Source organism: Apostichopus japonicus, chromosome 22, assembly GCF_037975245.1.
Source record: "Apostichopus japonicus isolate 1M-3 chromosome 22, ASM3797524v1, whole genome shotgun sequence".
In the NCBI taxonomy this organism is placed as follows: domain Eukaryota; kingdom Metazoa; phylum Echinodermata; class Holothuroidea; order Aspidochirotida; family Stichopodidae; genus Apostichopus; species Apostichopus japonicus.
Genome location: NC_092582.1, coordinates 12439666 through 12463904, shown reverse-complemented (window position 1 = coordinate 12463904; position 24239 = coordinate 12439666). Strand labels below are relative to the sequence as shown.

The 24239-nt window shown below is 41.3% G+C and overlaps 2 protein-coding genes across 3 annotated transcripts in view; both read right to left on the bottom strand.

Moving 5' to 3' along the window:
- Positions 1-24239, bottom strand: part of LOC139963519 (N(G),N(G)-dimethylarginine dimethylaminohydrolase 1-like) — an 89172-nt gene that overhangs the window by 42499 nt on the left and 22434 nt on the right. The gene's annotated exons all lie outside the window — the stretch shown is intronic.
- On the bottom strand, positions 5093-8100 carry LOC139963518 (uncharacterized). Its single transcript, XM_071964354.1, has 2 exons — positions 7823-8100; positions 5093-7370 (listed from the first exon to the last, which is right to left on the bottom strand). Exon 2 carries the CDS (start codon positions 7367-7369, stop codon positions 5243-5245), a length of 2127 nt encoding a protein of 708 aa, XP_071820455.1. The 5' UTR covers position 7370; positions 7823-8100; the 3' UTR covers positions 5093-5242.

Genomic DNA, 24239 nt, shown 5'->3' with positions numbered 1-24239 from the left:
ACAATATTAGAACAAGTTATACAAATGCACAGCCATCTTGTAAATTTATGGGTCTTGAAAATCTAGACAAAATTATAAATATTTCAAATTAATTTTATATTATGTTTAATGTCACTATCAACTGTTATTATATTTATCCACAGTTGTTAAATATTGGACGGAAATCTCATTTGTGGCAGTCTATAATTGCTTTCTGGGAGAGGACCCCAGACCCATCGTATAGTACAAAAGTCTACTTGGATTATTTGTCCCCTGATTTTTTTTCTGCAGACGCCCATGTATTTTCTCAAACTAAATTTCTAAGCCATGCGATCTAAAATTTAAGGAGGTTTGGGAGCATCATTGGGTCTGGGAAGTGTTATTTCTGGCGATCTGGGAGGTATATTTGCCAAAACATTTCTTGTACGCTACGTGCAAATCCATGGTCACGCTCCGCTTACATAGTATCAGAGAACAGACACGCGTCCCCACCATTATCCAAGACTGATCTGCGCCCATGCTGCATGATGCTTTAAACTGACAGTTGCTGGTAATCCAGAAGGACCCATCATTCTGACACTTCAATTCTCCTTTAAACGTGCAGCTTTGATTTAAGAACTACTTTGTTGAACGAACAGACATCTCCTGTAGTAGTAATTGTAACAATGAGAATAAGATCGGCTTACTAATGAATTAACATATATATACATATTACAGTATTTATGTGATCTATAAGCCTAAATTTGTCAACATTTTATGGGAGACATTTATACACAACTATGCACTAAAAAAAAGTATACACTTTCAGGTTATTTCTACAGACTCTACACACATAACAGATGTTCCTACATTTACAACCATCAATTGAGAAGAAAATGTCAACTTATAGCAATAATATCGTACAATCGACTCAGATGGTGGGTTTAGTAGATATCTGGTTTTACAGAACTAGATAAAACTGTCTCTAAAAGGTATAAAACTTGAGTGTAACATAACTATGACATGATGCAATATTTCTGAATAACCCAGGGCTGATATTTATGGATTGTCTGGTGGTCTGACATGAGTCAATGTCTGTTTGGTTGGACCACTAAGACTGTCCGACCTGGGTTGTCATACAGAACTAGGACGTGTACTATAGAAGCCATAATAGTGTCATATAGAACTGCCATGAAACACTGATCTTGTTGAAACCAACTCTGCTGGTAGACCAAAGTCACATCAAAGAATTTTAAGTCCTACTTGCCCAAGGCAAGTTGTCAAGAAATTCTCTTCAAAATTGAAATATAGGACCACGAACCTTTTCAAACACAGGTCATATAGATCTGTACTGCCACGATCGAGTACATGCAGGTAAATAAGCTTTATAACAGATTACACATTTTAATATAAACATAAACTTTTGCTTGGGGGAAAGGATATTATTTTATTTTGGGAGGTGGGATCTGGGATGGAACACACATTTGTTCATTACCTTAGGAATACATTCACTCCTCCCATGTCCTCCCTCCCCCTCTGAATGTACTTTGATTATATAACAATTGCACGTATCACACAAAAAATATTTTGTGGAAATTCCAAAACTTACTGGTTTGGATATTTACGAGTGACGAGCTTACCTGTCTCCTCACAACCTTAGCACCTCATTCTACCGTGCCTATAAAGTCCTGGTAAATAAATAACACTGTGCGCCCTCTATGACCGGACCCCCCTTCCGGTCCCTCCTCCTTTCTCATGAGACCATTCCTGAAGAGTGGCCTCACGGACGCGGGAGTGGGGGTGGCAAGGACTGGCCACCCCCAACGACCCCCGTCGAGTTAACTTCCCAAAGTGAACCCCTAACAAAAAATTCACTGACGCCTTCCTAGCAGGGGGGAGTGTAACCCTCCCCGGCGCAGCGGGAAGGGGGGGACACTCTCCTGAACCCTGCAGGCGGAACTACCCCTTACACTAACAAGGAGCCTAAAGATTTACGGTCCGCCACTTGTTACCCTTAGACCAACTTAGGTGAGAACGTAAGTGGAAGACTATGTACGCAAACGCATACGGAAACACATAGGTACACTCACCGATAGACATAGTTGATGGCTCTCTGGTGGATGGTGGTTCTGTCTATCTGGTGTGAAGCTCGGAGTCGTGAGTCAAGTCGAGCGACCGCTCCTCCGTCCGGCTGTGTCCCACCACCCTCTCGGGGGAGGGAGGCGGGAATGGAGACAGGTAAGCTCGTCACTCGTAAATATCCAAACCAGTAAGTTTTGGAATATTTACTTCGCTCCTCGCTTACCTGTCTCCTCACAACCTTAGCACCGAGTGGCACTGCCCGATGGTGGGAGGCCCGAGGGGTGGGACCTGTTACCCACCGGACCTCGCATCACCGCGCTACCAAATGCCGCTTCGGCGTGTAAAGTGTCGGTCAAGTAGCAGGCGACGAACGTAGTTGGAGTTTTCCACGCTGCTGCTTTGAGTATGTCCTCTATCGGGATGCCGGCGAATAGGGCTGTAGAGGCCGCGACCCCTCTGACGTCGTGAGCCCTTGGTCGGGAGGTCCCCGATGTGAACGGGCGTATGATCTCTACTAGCCACCTGGATAGAGTGTCTTTGGAGGCCGCTGCGTAGGGTGGTCGTGGTATGATGAAGAGAGAAGTTGATTGTCTTAACTTCTCTGTCTTGCTCAGGTACCACTTCAGTGCCCTGACTGGACACCATCGTTTGTCCTCGGCTACTGATGACATGGTCTTAATTTCCGGGATGAAAATGTCTCCTGGCAGGAAGGTCAAGGTCTGGTTCTTTGCAATAAATGACGGGTCTGGAACCATCCTCACCCCGTGGCCCTCAAATCTGATGTGATTCTGCTTGGTGGATAGGGCGTGGAGGCAACTCCTCCTTCTTGCTGACGCCACTGCGACGAGGAAGAGTGTCTTTTTTGTGAGGGCAGCCAGGGAGGCGTTAGCCATTGGTTCGTATGGTGGTCCTGCCAGGGCCTGTAACACTGCTGAGAGTCCCCAGGAGGGGGCTAGCCGTCTGATCTGTGGGCGACGATTCGCCATGCCTTTGATGAGCTGTGCAATGTCTAGGTTATTGCTCAGTGTGGAGCCATCTGGGAAGCCCTGGTGGATGGCAGCGATGGCCGACCTGTAATTCCTGATGGTGGAGACTTGTTTCCCCTCTCCAAAGAGTGAGAGGAGGAACTCGGCTATCTGTGTCACAGAGGCAGCAGGCAGCAGTATCTGTCTTGGTCGGCACCATTGGTCGAACTTCCGCAGACGGGAATCGTAAGTCGCTGCGGTCGTTCCCCTTCTAGCGTCGGCTGCCATCGCGGCAGCTGCTTCTGAAAAGCCTCTCTGTCGTAGGGAAGACCGGACAGCCTCCAGGCAACTAATTGTAACCCCTTGATGTCTGGGTGGGAGAGAGTTCCCTGTCTCTGGGACAGTAGGTGAGGCTTGTCCGGTAGACTCACTGGGACGTCCATGAGGAGTTGGGGGATCTCGGCGAACCAGGGTCTGCGAGGCCAGAACGGGGCTATTAGTGTGAACCTGCCCTTGGAGTTCCGAATTTTCCTGAGGACTTGTCCGATCATACACAGCGGCGGGAAGATGTACGCATCCATGTGGTCCCAGGAGAGGGACATTGCGTCCGTGTGGTAGGCCAGGGGGTGGAATCGTCTGGAACAGAAGGTCTGGAGTTTGTTGTTCTTGTGTGTTGCGAACAGGTCTATCGTGGGCCTGCCGAAGATCGAAAAGATTCTGTCGCAAGTCTCCTGTTCCAGAGACCATTCGTTGGGGTCTATATGCCCCCTGGATAAGGCGTCCGCCATCACGTTGGGCTTGCCTGCGATGTGGGAAGCCCGTAGGATCGTGCCGGAGTCCTCGGCCGCTGTTATCACCTCCCACGCGAGTCGGCACAGTCTCTCTGAGCGGGTGCCCCCCTGCCGATTGATGTAGGCCACCACTGTCGTGTTGTCGGTGAAGATTGTGGTTATCGTTCCCTGTACGTGGTCGTTGAAAACTTCCAGGGCTCTTTTGACCACCATCATCTCCAGGATGTTGATGTGGAGAGATCTTTCTGTTTGGGACCACGTCCCCCATGCTGTGCGATTGCTCCAATGAGCTCCCCATCCGGACAGTGCCGCGTCCGTCGTTATCGATGTCATTGGTAGCTGTATCGCAAAGGGTACCCCTGAACTCCAGTTGTTTGGGTCGAGCCACCATCGAAAGTGTTGGGTGACCTCCTCTGACCTGTAGATGAGCGTTGTTTTGTCTGGGTCTGTAGGGTCTGCGGACCTCAGCAGGTGCAGTTGCAGAGGTCGCATGTGTAGCCTGCACAGTCTCACTATATCGACGAGGCTGGCCATGAGTCCCAGGGCCCGGAGCCATGTCCCCGTTGGTGACCCCCGGTGTGCCAAGATCTGTTGTGTGGTCGCCTTGACTGCCGCGACTCTTTCTTCTGAGGGTCGGGCTACCCCGGTGGTGAAGTCCAGTATGGCCCCGAGGAACTGGATCGTCTGGGAAGGTGATAGCCGTGATTTCTTCTGGTTCACGATCCAGCCCAGTTCTTGAAGGGTCTGGAGCGTTTTGTGGACGTTGTTGGTTGCTTCCGATAGGCTGTTCCCTACTACCAACCAGTCGTCTAGATATACGTAGAGGGTGACCCCTCTTTTTCTGAGGTAGGCGACTACTGCTCCCGCGACTCTCGTGAAGGTTCTGGGAGCCGTGGCAAGGCCGAATGGGAGCGCCCGGAACTGGTAGTCTTGTTCTGCGTACCGGAACGCTAGGAATCGTCGGTGTTCTCTGTGTATCAAGATGTGCAGGTAGGGGCCCGTAAGTCTACGGTCGCCGCCCACATGCCCTTTCTGAGTAGGGGTAATATTAAGTTTAAGGTCTCCATACGGAAGTGTTTTGGTCTGATGTGTTTTGTGTTCCGGGGTTTTAGGTTTAGAATGGGACGCCAGGTGCCGTCCCGTTTTTTGGTCAGAAAAAAGGAGGACCGGAAGAGTGGTCCCGTCTCTTCCGGAACTCTTGTAATTGCCTGCTTGGCCAGCAGGGCCAGAATTTCCCCTTCTAGGGCTAAGCGTTTGACGGGGTCCGTGGGTGTGAGTGTCTGCCTTCCTCCGCCCCCGAAGGGTGGGCTGGAGGAGAATTCTATTTTGTACCCGTGTCTGACTGTGTCCAACACCCACTTGTCCCCGCCAATAAATTCCCATTGCTGGGAGAAGTTTGTTAGTCTCCCCCCCACCGGCGGAATGGCCGCGGTGAGGTGGGCACCCCTAGGGCTGGGCGGCGAACGCTGGTCGAGTGGAGGAGCGGTCACTGTCCCGTCTGGTCGACGACGAGCCTCTGCCTCCTCTGGGGGCCCAGGGGCGGGTCGGACGGAAGGCTGCCCCCCGGCTTCTGCCTCTGAGAGCTCCTCTGCTCATAGATTTGGCGGGTGCTGCTCTCGTTCCCCTAGGTGCTCTGCTCTCCCTCGGGCGGAAGGGTCTGGTTCTCTGGGTCGGTGGGGGTCGGAATTCTGATTTGGCCAGAGTCTCCCTTCGGGCCACCTCCTCCTGCAGTTTCTTTTGGAAGCAGCCCGCAAAAAGGTCTTCCCCGAGGATTGGTAGTTCCAGCATTCTGTCCTTCGCCTCCGTCGAAGGCCAATGGATGGCGGAGACGATGTTTTGTCTACGGGCCTTTACGGACCTGGTAGCGACCCTTGCAAATTGATCGTACGCGAGCCTGACGAGGGGGCCCAGCAGCAGGAGGAGCTGGCCCGCTTCGTCCCTGGATACTTGGCTGCTGTCCTCAGGGAGCTGTTGATGGTGTCGCATGAGGACTTCAGCTGATAGCATTAGTACCGATGCGAACTTCATGCCCGAACGGGCTGCCATGTCCATCTCTACCAAAAGCTCTTCTAGCTTCCTCTGGTCCGGGGTCTTGAACACGTGTGTGGATGAGGCCCCTTGTTCGGCTTTTAATCTCTCCTTGGCCTCCTGGGGGATGGTTGGGCATCTAAATAGATCCTTCCAGGCCTCGTCAGGTACCCTGACCGCTCTGTCTGCCCTGGCCGGGAAGGCCGTCCACTTGGTCTTGTTGGCAATGGCCTCAAATCTGTCATAACAGGTTGCGTCTACTGGTATGGTAGTTTTGGGCTTATATGACGCTTCGCCGGTCGCCGTCAATTTTGATACCCGGCCCGCCTTCTGCGGTTGCGTCTCGGGTTCCTCGAACCCCAGGTGTCGTCTGAATATGTCTGCCGCCCGTGTTATTAGCTCCTGTGGGAGGGCTCCTCCTGTCGCGGGCGCTTCCTCCGGTTCGTAATTGTGGCCAAAGCTGTCCTCCATAGGATCGTAGTCGAGAGGATCTGGATCTATGGGCTCCCCTTCGTCCTCCAAGCCGGAAAGATTCACCGACGCTCTGCAATCCAGAGCGTCCGGGTCCGGGGCCGGTTGCGGGGCCATGGTCGATACAGGGCTGGTAGGGCCCGGTGCCACGTCGGCTACCGTGGACGTCCTTTGCTCCAGCAGGGGCCGTAGCAGGCCGGTGAGTTTGGATAGCCAAGCTGGTTCCTCTTCCTGACGCCGTCTCGGGGACCGGCGCCTCCTCTTGGATCTTCTGTATCCATCGTCGGAAGAGTCCGAGGACTCGTCGGAGATTGGAGAGTATCTCTTCCTCTCTCTCCGTCTTGGGGATCTTGTATGCGACCCCGATCTCTCCCTTCTGGGTCGGCGGGAGGACTCTCTCTCCCTACTTTCTCGGGCCGGGATCTCCGTCGGAACCCGCCTCTCTGGCTCCCTGTCCGGCTCCCTGGAACGGGACCGGCTCCGTCTCCGCGTCCCCTCGGTTGCTCTCTCTTTTGGACCCGAGCCTCCCACGGCCGGAGGGCCGCGCTCTGTGGGTCTGTGTAGCTGCGGCCCGGACTGAGACGGAGTCTCCAGCCCGGCCGAGCTGTGCCTCTGCTTTGGAGGTCTTTTCTTGGCAGGAGCCTTGCCTTTGCTCCTGCCCTTCCCTCTGGCCGTAACTGATCCGGACGTAGCCGGGGCCGTTAGGGGAATTCTTTCTCTTTCTCTTTCTCTTTCCTCTCTCTCTACCTCTTTCTCTCCTTCGGCCCTCTCATGGCCACTCTCCTCCACCTCTCTCTCTACTACTCCCTCCTCCTCTCTATCTCCCGTTATTCCTGGAACCTCCGGCGCCCCGATTGCGCTCGGGATCGAGTCCAGCCTTCCCTGGAGCTTGCTACGTAAGCCCTCAAGCCACAGGTCGATGTCCTGCCACTGAGCTGGTGTAAACTTAATACACACCAGGCAGGGGTCTCGTCGAGTGCAGGATCTGCATTTTGGACAAAGGTCGTGCTCGTCCCAGGCTCTGCCTGGGCGAAACATAGAGCAGTTGATGCACTTCAATGGATTGCGTGACATGCTGAATAACCGGATTAAGGAAGATTACTTCTTAGTGATAAATGAACAACAATAGAAGCTTAACGTAAGAAGGGAGAACTAGGGAGGGAATTATGCTTAGGTGGAGCGTAGCGTAACCTAGCAACGGTAAACAAGGTAACGCTACGGGGTGGCCTAACGAGAAAATGGAAGCTGAAACGAAAATGAGAGAGCGAGAAATACATACAAAAAGAAGTGAATATACGTGAGCAATATGAATCCCCAAAAGGGGGACGAGAGAAACTAATTGGGGGGAAGAAGCTAGTAAACAAGCTAAGAAAACACAATAACAACAACACGCTTTAGCGTGGGGAGGAATAGGGCGGGAACCTAGGCAGTTTCGCGGAACTGCTAACCCCGCCGCAAACCAACCCGAGGAGGAAACGCACTACGAAAACAGTCCCCAAAACCCTCCCTTTTTGACAAAAAGGATACTTATCGGTCAGGAAAGGACTGTCAAACTTCTAAAGATCCGAAGCTAAAAAACTTCCGGCGATCGTCGAAGAAAACCAAGACAATTTTCCAAGGAAACTATCCACAAGAAAAATATGCGTGTAGGCACTTGGAATGGTAGAATGAAAAAAGGAGGAGGGACCGGAAGGGGGGTCCGGTCATAGAGGGCGCACAGTGTTATTTATTTACCAGGACTTTATAGGCACGGTAGAATGAGGTGCTAAGGTTGTGAGGAGACAGGTAAGCGAGGAGCGAAGTAAATATATGTATTTTTTTCGTGATTGCTGCATTGTTCATTTGCATATAAAAGATATGTGTTGTAATCCCTTCGCAGCTGCTTTCCGGTTAATAGTATCCAATGAAACATGGAAGAGATCCATGGATGCAGGTTACCTGTATGGCAAAGCAAGGTACTGTGGCTCAGCTGACTGGCACCCCAGGCAAATAAATGGCTACAATTAAGAAATGCCACCAACTAAGGGGCTGGATAAATCAGTTGTTAGAGCGTATAAGGACTAGTAACACTGCATGAGGTTGCCGGTTCTTTGCTCTCTCCCGAACTATTTTGTAACTGACGATGTAATATTCAAGCTGCTATGTCATGCATACTGCACTTAGGAATCGCCACCAACTAAGGGCTGGATAAATCAGTTGTATACTGAGGTTGCCGGTTCGAATCCATTCTAGCCAAGAAAAAGTTCTTTGCTCTTTTCCGAACATATTTTGTAACTGAAAAATGAAAAATTCAAGCTGCTATGTCATGCATACGACACTCGTCTTTTGTTTTTCTTTCATTTTGGCAAACATTTCAAGGCTATCGGCACAGTGTGTGACTTTGTTTCATGATACAGATCCGACTTCATCCGGTTACTTGCCCAGTTAATTGTGTCTGACTCACAAGAGAGCCTTATGTTCATTGATAGTAGTGTGCCAGTCATCTCAAGACTTATAAGGTCTGAATAATAATAATAATAATAATACGAGTGACAAGCATACTTGTCTCCTGAAGGAGCTACACTCTGTGCAGCAGCTCCAACCCGGTAATACACACCTACGCATGCCAACACACACGTGTACGCAAGTCGGTCTCCTCACAACACGGGTTCAATCTCATGGCACAGTTAAAACAGGGAACTAAAAACCCACCACAAAAAAAATAAAAAAACAAATTGAAAAGGATATTTATCAATCTGTTCTGTACAGTAGACCAGTTGATGATAATCCAAACATAGTCCAGATGGAAGGTTACCAAAAATGCAGATCATCCGATAGATAATGAAGACAATCTGCGACAAATTTCACTTCTAGACAATTTTGGTGGTAGAATGAAGATGTTAATAGCAACTGGAAAGTGGGTGGTCTTAGAGGGCGTGCATTGTGTCATAAAATGATACAATTTCACTCTAGGCACAGTATAGTGCAACAGTGCTGAGGTTATGAGGAGACAGGTAAGGTAGTAAGCGAAGTAAATTTGGGTGAAACTATAGCAATGGTCTTTATCTGGTATTAAACTAATTAATAACAGTGAAATCTAATTCCATGTTTAGGGGATTGTCATAGCAGATTCAACAGTGGCTGCATAAAGGGATTCTCATAATGATATTATAGCTGGGAAGTTTGAATTTTACTGTCTGGAGGCAAACAGGCCAATTTTTGATTCTTATAGCTGCTATAGAACTTGCTTTGAGCACTAGAGGCACGTGCCATCAGACTGCAGCCATGCACCCAATTACATGACCAGAATAAATACTGAATAATATCTAAGCCATTTTTAAGGTTCGTTCCCATTTTAGCAATTATTACATTGTGGACTCTGTACAATGACTAATAATTAATGAGGGACAGCTGAGATTCAAACAACAGATTCATACCTATACCATACAAGAATCCATCTGTACTAATCACTCCCTTGAAAATATCTTCTCCCCATCCTTTCCCTCTCCAACTTTTCCCTTTTCCCCTATATATCTCTTCTCCTACTTTCCTAAATCCCATCCTATTCCCCTGTCCAACTCTCTTTTGTCAACAGCCACCTCCCCCCAACCTACCAGCTTTTCGTGTAATAAAAGAAAAAGGTCTTTGTAAGGTTACGGTATACAAAAACAAAATACATAATCCTCACATGTGTTTATTAATTGTGTATTGAACCATTACCTCGGACGATTTCCATGATTAAGTGGTTCGTTTGGTAAAACAATTTAAAAGAACTCAATCGTTGCCTAAATTGATATATTGATACCAGGGAAAGGGTAAGTGACTCTATGGTCCTTTCTTTAGCTCTCTTTACAGAAAAAAGGTTGATGTAATTGTTTTTCTTTAAATTTAATAGGGTACATTACGTTTCCTAATTTATACAGATGCTGTACTTGGGTAACTCTCATCTACATAAATTAGACACATTTACACATATATTCTGCAGGGTCTACATTAACTTAACATGTAAAGAGGTACAGCTTATAATAGTAGGCAACAGCAGTATTGATCAACCAATAGAGGCCCCTGCATGGAATGCTGCGAGAGATATATCGCTTCCACTTTTATGGTAGTTAAGCAATGAGGCTTCTCAAAATTAAACGACCTACTTTCTGGATGCTATTTCCTTGGCAATTAACCCTGCCCCCCTCCAAACTCCCCCCCCCCCGATCCACGCGACAACATCTAATACGGAAGCAGTTTCCTGGTTCATTCACATTTCCAGCACAGTGGGATATTAAATGTTTATAAAAACAGTAATTAGTCAGGTTTCTAATCCAGTCGATCTACACACATCTGAGACTCGACAAGTGTATGTGTATGTTCGCCTGATAGATTGCCCGTTTGTGACTCCTTTTTGGTGGGGGGGGGGGGGGGGGGCTAGATCTAGATATACATGGAAGTTTCCGGATACAGATCTTTCAATTATATTATTCTCAGACACAACGATTAAGCTCTTCCGACATGGCATTAGAGTAGAAATGGAAAAAAAAAAAATGAAAGAGACTCCAAAGAAATTGGTGATGTAGAATAAACAGGAAGAATGAAATGACATTGTGGGGTGCCTCAACCCGAGGAGACTCAAAACTAGGGATTACTGAAGGTTGAAAGGCTTACATTTCAACCATGCTGATGAAGGGAATCTTGAACATGCAGAGGCAAACATTGCAACGAGAGGCAGAGACCAGGGTATATATATCCCATGAGTTATGATGAACTTGTAATATAAGGTTCAGGACAAGTCTCTATAGGGTAAATATATAATTATTAGATTGAGCTTACTGAAATGATGTCACCCTCGCAGTAATAGCATTTCACATTTCATGTAACTTACAGGATTCTATTGTAAAAAATATACCTACCAGCTTTTACCTTATAAACAAAACAAAAACATATAGCTTTGTCCTTCTCGAACGAGCAATATTCAATACCCACAAAGACAATATTAACAAATTGGGGATACGCTCCTTGGACTGATAGAAAAGAGTTTCCTTGGGGCAATAATTATAGTCAATAAACGCCAATTTTTGACTAAATGTGTTCAACTTTAGTTATTCAAAACTTTGCAGAAATACCAAGAATCACCCAGGTAATATATTGGAGCAATACTAAATGAAGGTTATCTTAAACAAATGTTTTATAGCAAACTTAACTTGGAGCAATATTCATTGAGTTTAAATAACTACAAAAATTCTTATGTGCCTATTTTTTCATCAAGTTGAATTTAATCAGAATGTGAAAAATATTATTCAAAGGCCAAATTCTCTTAAAGCTATATTTTATAATTTTTTAATTACTAAGAGATAGATGTCAACTCTCTCTTCATGAAATTAACTTAAATACAAGTAAAACCTAAAATAGAATTAGCCAAATTATTAAATTAAGTATTCAGCCCAAAACATACTCAATACCGCAGAAGCTTTATACTTTCTTCCGGCCAACAATGTTCCTGCACATGCTACAATATATATGTTTGCCCAGAAAAAACAAACCTGGCTACAAAGGCTTTTTCATTTAAGGTTGACTATATAGTAAGCAACTATAGTTCCATGCCACTTGACATTGTGAAAAACTAACTCTAAGAAAAATATATATCTTAATTGTGGAACAAAACAAGAAGATTTACGACTGCAATGGCAGCTCTAAGTAACCATGCACCTGTGTCAATCTTTTCTTGCTTGTCGGAGTAAGACTTTGACGTTTGGTAAATACTGACACTGATTTGAACTGAGCTGGTGTCAGCCAGCTACTGTACATGCATTGCAATAATAATACAAGCGTACACGAATTGCTAATGCATGATACATTATAAATTGAAAGTTTGATGCTCAGACTTACAGGCACCATTGCTATGAAGTTGACACTGTTCTCAATAAGCAAAAGCAAGTTATCTCCATACTAAACAGATCACTTCAATGCTATAAGAGCCTTTGAACGTGTGACAGTGTGGCAGAGGTATATAACGGATGATTATAATGCAGCTAACGTTTAGTGGTTTTCCCAACAAAATTTAAGCAGAGGTACTGAGATTTAGCTAGGCTGGTCTTTTCATGGTGCTGGGAGCACAGGGAAGATTTATAACAAAGAGCACAAGCTATTACTCTCAAAGGGAATAAATGGCCGCACTTGAAGACTAAAATTTCGCTGGTATGCCCGTCTTTCTCTCTCCATTCCTTCCTCTTGCATGCCCCATAGCACAACTACTTTGGAAAAGAACTCTGCTCCTTTATCCTAAGATTGTAACAATCACCTGTTAGTCAGCCAGACAATATATTGTAAAACCACTCACATACATGTAAGAGCTCCAATGTTCCAACATAACAGCTCAAAAAGTGTAGTTCTGAATGGAATGCTCTCAAAGCGATGGAAGAGGTTGCAATAGAGCACTGCATGAAGAAAGCTTGGCAGGATATCTGCAAGACCATCCCAGCAACAATTCAGCTTCCCACCAAAATGACAGATATTACAGTAGAAGATGAAATTCAGATGGAGCAGCTGCTGGCCCTACACATAGCCCCATGTGACTATGGGTCCCTGAGTCACTATGTAGCAGCAACCCAATCATTCACAGATGTCATTTAAGTAAACTGCGGTCCTGCTTATATTACGATGCCATGGCCCTCCACAGGAAACGTGTAACAGCTAGGTAACTGTTGGTCCCTTTATAATGTAGTAGATCTTTAATAACCCACATTTCTATCAATGGAAAACCAACTTTCATGCAATAATATTTTTGATATAGATTTGATAAGTAAGTGCAGGTTAGTATGTGATTTACTAGTAAACCTGCATGCTTGAGAATCTAAAGATACTTTTACCTAGTTCTACATATCTCTTACCACATCCTCTCCTCCCACCACTACCCCCTCCCACTACCCCCCCCCCCCTACCCCCATCTACCATCCAATTCTCTACTCATCATCCATTAGCAACCATAAGGTCCAGATATATTCTTGAATTTGAAATTAAAAGCCTACCACGCACCCTTTCAAGTAAGATCTCGAGTACTATAGGAATACCCGAGTTTATATTCGAGCTGATAGGAATGAATTCACAGACTTTCAAATTATTTCTTACATTTATACTAAGTATACTGAAAATTACTTACAAACTCAAATATCTTTTACATTCCATTTACTCATTGTTTGAAACCATCCGTAAGTAACGTAGCTGTCATTTTCATCACAAGCGAAATTTCATCGAAGGAGAATGAGAGACAGAGAGAGATGATGGGACCAGCCGAAACGTCAGACTATAGTTTAGAACATTAATTAATATCGCACACGCTGTGCAGAATCTAGAATATGCTACAGCCAGTATGGCCACGACTATATATAGTAGAGTGTAGCGTTGTTTGCATCAATGATTTCACAACTTTGAAGTGAATTTGAATGAAATCTCAATACATGTGAAGGTCACTTTTATTTTGTTATTATCACTGCTTCATTTTTTTTGGGGGGGGGGGGGGGAATGAACGTTGTCCAGGGGCTGCAGCTGTTATCGCAGTTGAATGGAAATGTTCTCTTTACCATTGATCGGTTGCAAGGTTTGAACTGTGAAGTTTATAAAAATCTGGAAGTTGACTCAATGTAGTCAGTAATGTGACTTCATCAAAATGCCTCCAATTGGCAATTAGTACTGAAAAGTTGCTAAATTATAATTTAAGGTAATGATCTTAATATCATGCATAACTTGAACATTTTGAAATAAATTAAGAAATGTAGCCTTAAACAACAAGCACTTTATAAAATGTATATCTACTGTCTATTTCATTAGACATGTCATCCTCTCCACTGCATTATTAATGCCAGATAACTAAATCAATGTGTCCACACTCTCAATTATGAAGTATCTCTGTAACAAATCAAACAAACAAGATGCTGGACGAGATTGTGGATATATCATTTGGAGGAATTACTCTGTTACCATAGAGACATGAGATGAATGGTCAGACAAACATCTCTTGCCATATATATACAAGAAAAAGCTAGGGCAAGTAACCAGTGCGTGTGCACAATATGTAATGGCACTCAGTTAGACTAAGGATGAATGACAGACCACATGAACATAGCTTCTCACTATGACCTACTGTTTGATGTCCTCATTTCTAGAACTGGTTCTTCTTTGTTTTTTCTACTTCAGGGGGGGGGGAGGGGTGGCTGGTTGGTTGGGGTAGGAACATTGGCATTTTTTTTTTTAAATGAGGTCTTTCTGAAAGCATAATTATAAAAATTATTTTATTAAACTATTTTAAAGCAGATCATGCAGAGAATAGAAATTATAGAAACAAATGTTTTAGTAAGAATTTTATTTTTAATTTCAAAGCCAAATTTTATTTTAACTTTGTTATAGTAACGGGAAAGAGGTTTTCTAGTAGAAAGAAAAAATGAAGGGTTGCTTTGGACCATGACTGAAATGCAAGAAATGATGACAGAATAAGTCACATGATGTTGTTTGAATTACTTGCCTGCAGTACACACTAGCGATTAAAGTTTGACAAGAACCATGCACTTACAGTAATTCAAGCAACCATTTTTTCACATTTGTGTGTCCAAGTTTACAAATAGTGTCAGAAACTATTTTTGTTCAATTTCAACAAAACAAATGTTGTTATATGCTCAAAGCAACATGCTACAAAGGTTAGGCTACTAGGCAATTGAAGCTGCACTTCTGAAACTTTTTCTTTCCAATTTTAGGTAAAACTTATAATTTAATACAGATAGGAGTTAATGTATATATATACATATAACTATATATCGCCCAATTTATTCTTCTTTCTTTCCTTTTTTTCCCCTCAAATATGATCATTTAAATTGCTCCAAAAGTATTTTATATCTTTCAACAAAACATAAACAAATAATAAAATGTAAAGTAAACAAACCATCTGCAGTCTGCGTTACAAATTGAATACTTCCACAAAATACTGCATGTTCTATCATGCATAATATATATCTTCGGCTATGTTTCAGTGTACATGCTTCACTTAACCCCCTTTCATCAATAGCACATGGCATATGCACTGTTACAGCATGCGATCGAAAACGTTTAATACGCACAGTGCATTGACATTTTCCTTTAATATCGGCCTTGTGGTTCCATGTTAACCTTGTCAGATCTAACTGAATGCAAACAGCCCCAAAACACTGCTTGAGAGAGTAAAATATTCTCAGAGATTATAATTCCCTTCCACGGATCTTCCTTAAAATTAAAGAAGTTTGACATTTTCACCGCTGCAAGACAAAATGCAGGCTCATATATAGTATGGCATGATCAGCCTTCAATTTCACCATGGATACCATATCTGCTAATTAATTGCCACATACACATAGCCCTCGCAAACACAAAGCCTTGCAAAATTCAATAACACAGGCTTTTTGCTGGGAGATCACTCAACCAAATGGCTGTTGGAGCTGAGAATGGGATGTAGTAGGATGATGAGGAGGGATATCACTAGATAATTCCGCTCAACGATTAAGCAATCTCTCTCTCTATAGCAGCAGCGATTTCTCATGCACCTGGTACTTTAGAGATATAGGCCAAAATTATATATCCAGTGAACTGTGATCAACATTATCGAAATCATCATCCATGGTTTAAAATAGTTGGTTTAGCTTGAACAAATCTCCAATTTTTTTGGGTAAAAATTCCATTTCTAACAATATTTTGAAGCTGTACTTTCCTACAGACCTGTAGCTGTATGGATCTTGGTGCCATAGAAGACAGATTATTATATCTTTATTTAGCCAATTCACAAGAGGAGGAAGATGGCCTGGAAGGGGGGGGGGGGGGGGAGGAGAGGTAGGAGGGAGGATTACTAGGCAAAATGATAAAGAGTCATTAATTACCACAACTAGAAAGTAATTGACTATACTCTGACTATTACATAACTGTTTGTTTACCAATTTAATTTGCATGTTCCAATAATTGTGTGCTGTATTGTACAAGTACATGTACGTTGCACTGATGAACACTGTGCAGTTTCATGCTGGTTTAACTTTATCAAATTGTAACCATCCTTTTATCAGTGCAACTTTTTTCCATACTAAGTAATTAAAACGGTTTAAATTGATTATAGTGAAACAAAGAAACATCAGTTTGGTTTTTTCTATCAATTTCATGACAGCATACAGTATGTCCTCCATTGAAGGTAATTGCAAAGTTTAACACATTCATTTACAGAAATTCCGCCTTGCCTTGCTTAGTGCATATCGATTCAAGACCTTTTTATTTCAATTATCTATCTCATTACTCTATCGGAATCTGATCGATCCATCGTTGAAGTCACATGGCCTCACATTAAAGGCATTGAAGACTCCCCCCAAACCGCGTGCCGCACTCTGTAAAAGTTAACTTTCCATTGCTTGCAAGTGAAGTTTTCTTCTTGTCGCTACAAAATGCAGACAGTAATGAAACGTGATACCTAGTTATCTTTTATCTAGACCTGAGATGTCCATCGCTGCTATGTACACTGTGTTGTGGGTATTGACCGTAGCTGTATGTATTGACTGTACACTAGTGTCTAATTACCGACGGTAGCAAGCTGTGTGTGTATTTTAAAAACCTAAGAGTTGGGACATACAGCACTATCTTTATTGTGCTTGGGTACAAATTGTGGTAATAGAGGGTTGTAAATAGAGCTTGGAATGGTTCTTTATCTTATAATGTGTCACATATTGTTTGGCCACTGGCTTATACCTTGCATGATCTTTCAGGTCTCGTCATAGCAGCTTTAGGGTAGAAATTAATTTGACAGATTTCCAAATTTTACAAACCCAGATCAATCATAATGAATTTCTTTTAGTTGTTGAAAAATTTGAAGTAACGAAGATTTTTTTTTGTGGAATCATTAATCATTTAATTTACTTTTCTCAAAAAAAAGGGGGAAAATTAGCATTGTAGGGTGTGTCAAAGTTTTCACAACAGTAATTACCTTTCTGAGTAGAAATTTGCACAGTATCATAGGGAATTGAAATAAGACATGAAATAAATTGAAGACATCACATCCTCTCAGAATAGTTAGTGACCACGGATGCATTGTGAGAAGATAAGTTCTTATTTGTAGGACTTGCTGTATATGTTTGTATTACTGTATGTGTATCACAGTCTATTGATATTTATACTATTGCTTTTTTTTCCCGTTTACGACCTGTGTAAGCCAAATTTCCGATCATGGACAATAAATTCAATTCAATTCAATTATTGTACTCGTTAACTGATGGTAGAACCACACCGCAAATACCTGCATTGTATGATAACGTGCTACTGGCTGGTATCAACTAGTAAAATTTTGGACGACACTTGCTAACGAGTTGACATAGCATCTAAAGAAGTGCTGGTATAGAAGGTCTCATATGGGCACACAACATAAATACTTTCTACTGTTGTTTAATAAATGGAACAATGAGATTCATATACTTGGTTAATTAATATGGCAATCTGCTTGCTGGTGCTTTTGCAGAAGAAAAAACATGACATTGATTAAATATGTGAGTTGATTGAATGTGTGTTTAGTGATTTTAGTGCATTATTCAGTACCAATTTTGAGTTCACCTCTTCAAGACCTCCTCATCCCACCCCCCCCCCCAACCCTGTTTTGGACAGACTAAAATAATGAACACTTAAATGTAACAATGACATGGAATTATTTATCCGGTATCATTTCTGTCACTAATTCATATAGCAACATGCAACATGAGCTATTTGCTACACAGATGTAATGATACAGTATAGTCTTTTGTACACTGAAGCATACAATTTTCAGTATTATATGCAAGAAATGAATAAATCAACCTGAAAGCTGCTAGGCTGAATGTGAACACTAAATTATTCACTGAACGATATAAAGAACACCTTATCTGGAAGCCAATATGGTTGCAAAGATATATGGTAACATTACAGAATCACATACTATATCAGCAAAATTTGTGATCCTCTTCGATGGACATACACAGTTCAATTTTGAAGCAACTGTTTTAGAACACTGAATTTATATATTTATCAAAGTCCCAAAGTATCACAGTGTTGAAGCAAATCTGTCACAGACTTGTCAAACTTAGTTCTGGCCATAAGTAGAGGTTCTGATGGTAAAAGTTCATTAGAACCAAACATATTACATGACTAATACAGTATAGAGCATACTGTTTATATTGGTAGGTTTTTATACATAAAATAACAGTTTAGTTTTATCCAGGTTCAGCTTCATTGGGGTGTATAACCTAATTAAGCTCCAGGCATATCTGCCAGGGAATTCTCAACTCTGAGATTGTACTAGTTTGCCTAATTAACTATAGTTTGTGTTTACACTACAGACTTAGATGATGTGGAGCTCAGATAACAGTGTGGAACTCATAGGGCTGGCTTTAACCAGGGAGTTCCATAACAACTCCCTGCTTTAAAGCCTGCCTGATCTAGTGTGTGAAAGCTGGCCCACATAGCAGTATGTGTGCACCTGTTTAAAGCTAACTACCCAAAACAAGGCTCTGGTGATTGGGATCAAAATAACCTGATCAGCAACTTTCACAACAACAAACTTGTCTGAATTAAATCAAGAGATAGAGACGTAAATTTCCTTCAGATAAGCCATGCCAAACTTTTCATTGAGCCAGCTATGAACTAATCACCAAAAGTGTTCGTTTAGTGTGCTGCATTTTGCATTAAATTTGCTACAATCAGATGGTATAGTATAAATTGCAAATTAAGCCCTGGAACAATCGTTTGGTATTTGGAAACGTAATCTGTTACTTCTGTCTACCAGAAATGCATGAAGGTAAAATGAAATTTAAGGGATACGTTCAACATCAACGGTTTGACAGCACGGAAGTAACGAAGAATTACAATCCAATCGGACTCATTATTGGATGAAACGTTTAATAACTCCCTAGATAGAAGTTTGCGGCGGCCAAACGAATGTGACCACATTATCTCCCAGTTTGACTGAGGGTTGTCCAACGATGTGTAAATACTTCACGTGGCTTGCTCGGAAAGATACAAAGTTACGACCCAGCGCAAAATGTAGCGCCAAGTAGAGAAGTCTACTCACGACCAACAAATATTTGATCTCCTGCCCAAAGCGCATTTTAATCTATTTCCTCCTGCTCAAGCATCAGGCATAAAATTGAGAGAATAAGAAAATTTGTATTTATTTTATCACACCAGCAGATTGTCGAAAACCTCAGCCTGACTCCCTTGCTTGAGGTCTGGTATCCTGCTTAAATGTGCAAGATATTATTTGATGAATCACCAAGTCACAGCTCGGTTTGCAATTGCATTCACACTGTAGGGTGAAATCTTTCATGCAAAGTAGGTTCACTGCACATTGTATGTAACTATAGTTATAGTTATATTAACATAGTAGGTCTGCATGTGTATTATGATAAAGTCAATTACTCCAGAACCTTTCACGGAAAGCTAACATTTCTATGTAAAGAAAGACCACCATGAATCTACTTTATAATCTTGTATTAAGAAACTTAATTTTTACATGTAAAATTAAAATTGAACATTTTGTTCACTTTTTCTTGAATATAAATACAGTGATATACCGAAATGTATACATACATATACATGTACATATAGACTAAATACAATCAATGCATTGCAAGATAGTAAAACTGACCCTACTTTTGAAACTGTGTCAATAGGTACTGTAGCAGACTTTAATTCCTGTTCTATCAAATTAATTTCACTAAAACAATAACCTTGACGGAACAGAACATATGGTATGCACTATACTGTTACTGTAGCCTGGTTTTACAATCAGCAAAATGCTTACTCTTTACTCCTCTAGACATATCATCAGTGTAGATCATATAGCTAGTAAACTATAGGAAAGGGGAAATTTAACATTTCTCTTTAGACCGAATGTAGTTTGTACATTAATTGGCACAACATTCGACATCTCAAGTCAACTCACAAATCTGAGTGATTAAGAATTACTTTAGTTTCCAATTGATACAATTATGGAAGGCTCATATGCAACAAAATTTAGAAAATAATGTACAAAAAGTGACATGTTTTACCAGATCTTGTAAACTCATTGCCAACAGGTGCAATTTATGGTAAACTGTTGCCGTTAAAGTATGCTTTACAAGATATTTTGACCGCTCAAAAGTTGCACCGCTCAGGGAGTATTTGCATGAAGAAAAGGACTGTTTATTCTCAGGATAGCCTTAAGTTAATTTAGCCTCTATGGTGAAGGCCATCATAACATATTTAAACATTATTTTAAATATCTTTTACTACAACTCTCCAACAATTTTTGTTTCATGTTCTTCCCACTAAAGCGATCCTTTGTAACTCTATTTAGGTGTAACTCTAATAGAAATTATTTTTACCAGTATTAGCTAGGAAGTTTGATCATCACCCCCCAATTCTTGGAAATATGCACTGGTTGCAAGTTCCTGAGAGAATATGTTCTAAAATTTATCCTCTTAACTTAGGATCGAGGCACTCAATAGTATGGCACCATGACTATATTGACTAGAACTTTAATATTCAACTGCATAATCCATCTCATAACTCAATAAGGTTGTCCAAAAAAAACCTTAATTTCACATCGTTGTTCCAAGATCCTCCTTCAATTTTATGATAATCGTTTTTTCGCTGTTGCACGTGGCTCCAAATTTTTGGAACAAATTGTCACTCAATCCATCATCAGAGATGTACTGTAAGATTGCATTGAGTTGTTTAAAGTTTGTCTCACAATAAGTTGATATCTGTACTATCATGCTGAATTTCATTTTATCCTTTGAATTTCTTTGTATATCTTGGGCATTGGAACATATGTTTTCCAGATAATGGTACACTATACAGTAAATGCTGATATTGTTATTAATATGCTGTTTTATTTATGGTTTGATGAGCATCATAAAGTAGGCAAATTAAAGGTTGTAAAATCCAGTCACCTTTCTAAAGTACAGTAGCTGCGTGCATTCTTTTCTAACTCCTAGCTCTACAATAATAAAGAGTCCCTCATGTATCTTGTGCAATGTAGGCCACCATTATCATAACTGTATTATTTTTCACCTCACAAAAATAATAGGCATTGACAAAAATAAAGGTTTACCTCACTTGCAATCTGTTTATTTAGACCCAGCTAATCAGTTGTTCTGCTTCATTTGAAAGTTTTGCAGATCTAGAAGATGTGTTGATGTTTCATTGTGATCAAACATTATAACTGTAATACTGTAGATATTTTAACATACCAGATTTATACATACATGGTAAACATATATTAAAAAAAGTTTGCACAGATGTTGATTTGAATTTCAAGAGACATTAGATTCTTTAAACTCAACCAGAACACATCATAATTATAATTTTATAAAATGAATCAATTTTGCTTTTGATCCATACTCAGCAGAGTGGTTTATATACTTTGCATTCTATGCTTAACATAACACAGGTCTGAATACTTCCGTTCACAGTTGTTACTTTTAAATCTAAACTGATCAATATTTATGCAAATAACATGGGGGTGGAAGATTTCTGAGAAAAAATTGAATTAAAAATGACGATTGAAGAACTGTCAGCAATGATGGCATTTAATTATTCAGTTGAGTACTGCAGGCAGTATAGTGGGTGATATTTTTGCAAAATGTTATAATTTTACAGTACGCGTTGCCAGACAGCGCGGGCCCAGAAACATAGATTTTATTGACAAACTGGTGGATGTTTGATACTAAGACCACCTTGAAACAGAAAAACCAATATTCCCCGCTTGGTATTGCAACAGCCTCTGACGAGCGGAACCTTCGCAGCCACGGAAAAGAATAATAATAATAATTCTACATTTTCACTTTAGACGATAACACCCAACTGAGGGCAAGCTGTGTAAAAGCGTTTCTGTTACGGATAGGATATATTTATATAAGCCATGCGGTTTTAATTTAATCAACACTTTTGATTCTGTTCTGGAGAGGAAGCAGTGTAATATGAGCACTTACAGTTAGGCATATATATCATGATATGAATGTATGCATGATTACATCAATATTAAAAAATGTCGAGCTGAGATTTCATTATACAGGCCAATCTGAATAGAGAAACAACACAAAGACTGCAAAGAGTCAAAAGGCATATATGAGCTAGAGAGAAAACATCTAATTATGAGCGATGAAAATAAATGTTTCAAATGATAAGGTAAGAAAATTAATTTACTTATTAAAAAAACATATAAATTTTTGTTACCAATATCAACACAAAACACTGCTTTAAGGTAGCTAAAATAAATTAGGCACATGGAGTTTTTGTTTCTCCTAGAATAGATGCCTCAAGCAGCCAAAGATTGTGAAGTGGATTTACCGTTTATCAAATGAACTTCTGACTTACGTGAAGTTCACCTACCTGCCCACCTACTCTTCCCATTTATCATTTCTTTACAGCAGTAGTTATCTATTTTAATTTAATATAGATTTATGCATAAATGCTTCCTTACACACCTTCCTGACCTAATCAGGAAGCTAGAAGAACAGAAACAGTTTGATAAACTTTTGTAACATTATTCTATACACAAGTTCTTGTAAATGATTGAGACACTTCAGATAAAAAAAAACTAGTATGCATATATATTACTCCAATAGGTAGCATCTTTGAAGGGAAGGGTTATGGGATAGGTGGGGGGGAGGGGACAGGGGAGATTGAAGAGGGAGACAATGAACAAGAATTTTTTAGAGGGAAAGAGGCAAATTGCTTGCACTAGACACAACAATTATCGGGTAAAGTTTCAAGTTAGGTGACAAGTGTTTTATGCTATCTTTCTCCCCCTCCCCCTTTCACCACCCAAACTTCCCCTTCTACTTCATAGGAAATTCCATACCATTTAACTATTTAAGCAATTGAGCACATACTACATATACTGTACCTCATTCATACACATGATTCAGTGTTTTCACAAGCTGCAAACGGCAAAATATCCCATACCGCCATGTACTAAGTGGTCACAGTAGTAGAAGTCTCATAAACACAGGAGAATTCATAACATGGGACAAATAAGGCACAATTAGAACGCTAAATCTATCACAGCAGTATATATATATATCGCTGCCAAGATATAATCCAAGTCTGCCCGAAATTTATGGTGGTAAGCAATCAGACGGGGTTACTTTACAGCTTTTTTTATGCTGCATTGAATCTCCGAGTAGGTATTATATTTCATAATTGTGATGAAAATTTCATGACATTTGCGTGGACATTTTAATGCTACCGCTTGAGTGTTCGCATATATTTCATCCAATATTTCGAAGACTGCAAAGTGTGCAGGATGCATGTTCTGATATGACTTGAATGTAGACATTTTTGATTATGTTAACTACTGAAACTTGCCAACTACAGTATGGTCAGGTAACACATTTCAGAATATGTTACAAAGACGATGCATATTTAAACTGTAAGACTGGTATAAGTTTATCAAAGGACACACTTTTTGGGGAGGGGAGGGGATCGAGGAACAAGGAAATCGATCAGTCTTCACAAGGATAGAATTCAATGTTTTTCAATGTCTGCATGGACAAATTTTTGTTTATGGTTGAGCTTCTTCAACAAATATTAAAAGTATATGGGTTGAAAAATTAAACACTATATGAAGTATTATTAATAAAAGATGATGTTAGTTTATGATAAGAAAACATTTTTTTTCCCACAAAATTATATTCACATAAATGTCAAGAATGACACATTTTTAAATCAAACCACAACGAGACAATCATTTACGTTTTTAATTGAAGAGATTGTTTAGTATAATCTGAATGGATACAGTAGATAGGTATCTTAGCTACTCTAGATATGTTATTCATCTGTTGGTTAAAATTTACACTGAACAGTTCATTTTCCAGCACAATGCAGTGTACATTCAAAAGGCACAGTTATCAGTATATTTTGACCCAAAATACAGAGATCTGAAACATTGGCACTTTCAGCTTTCAGTACC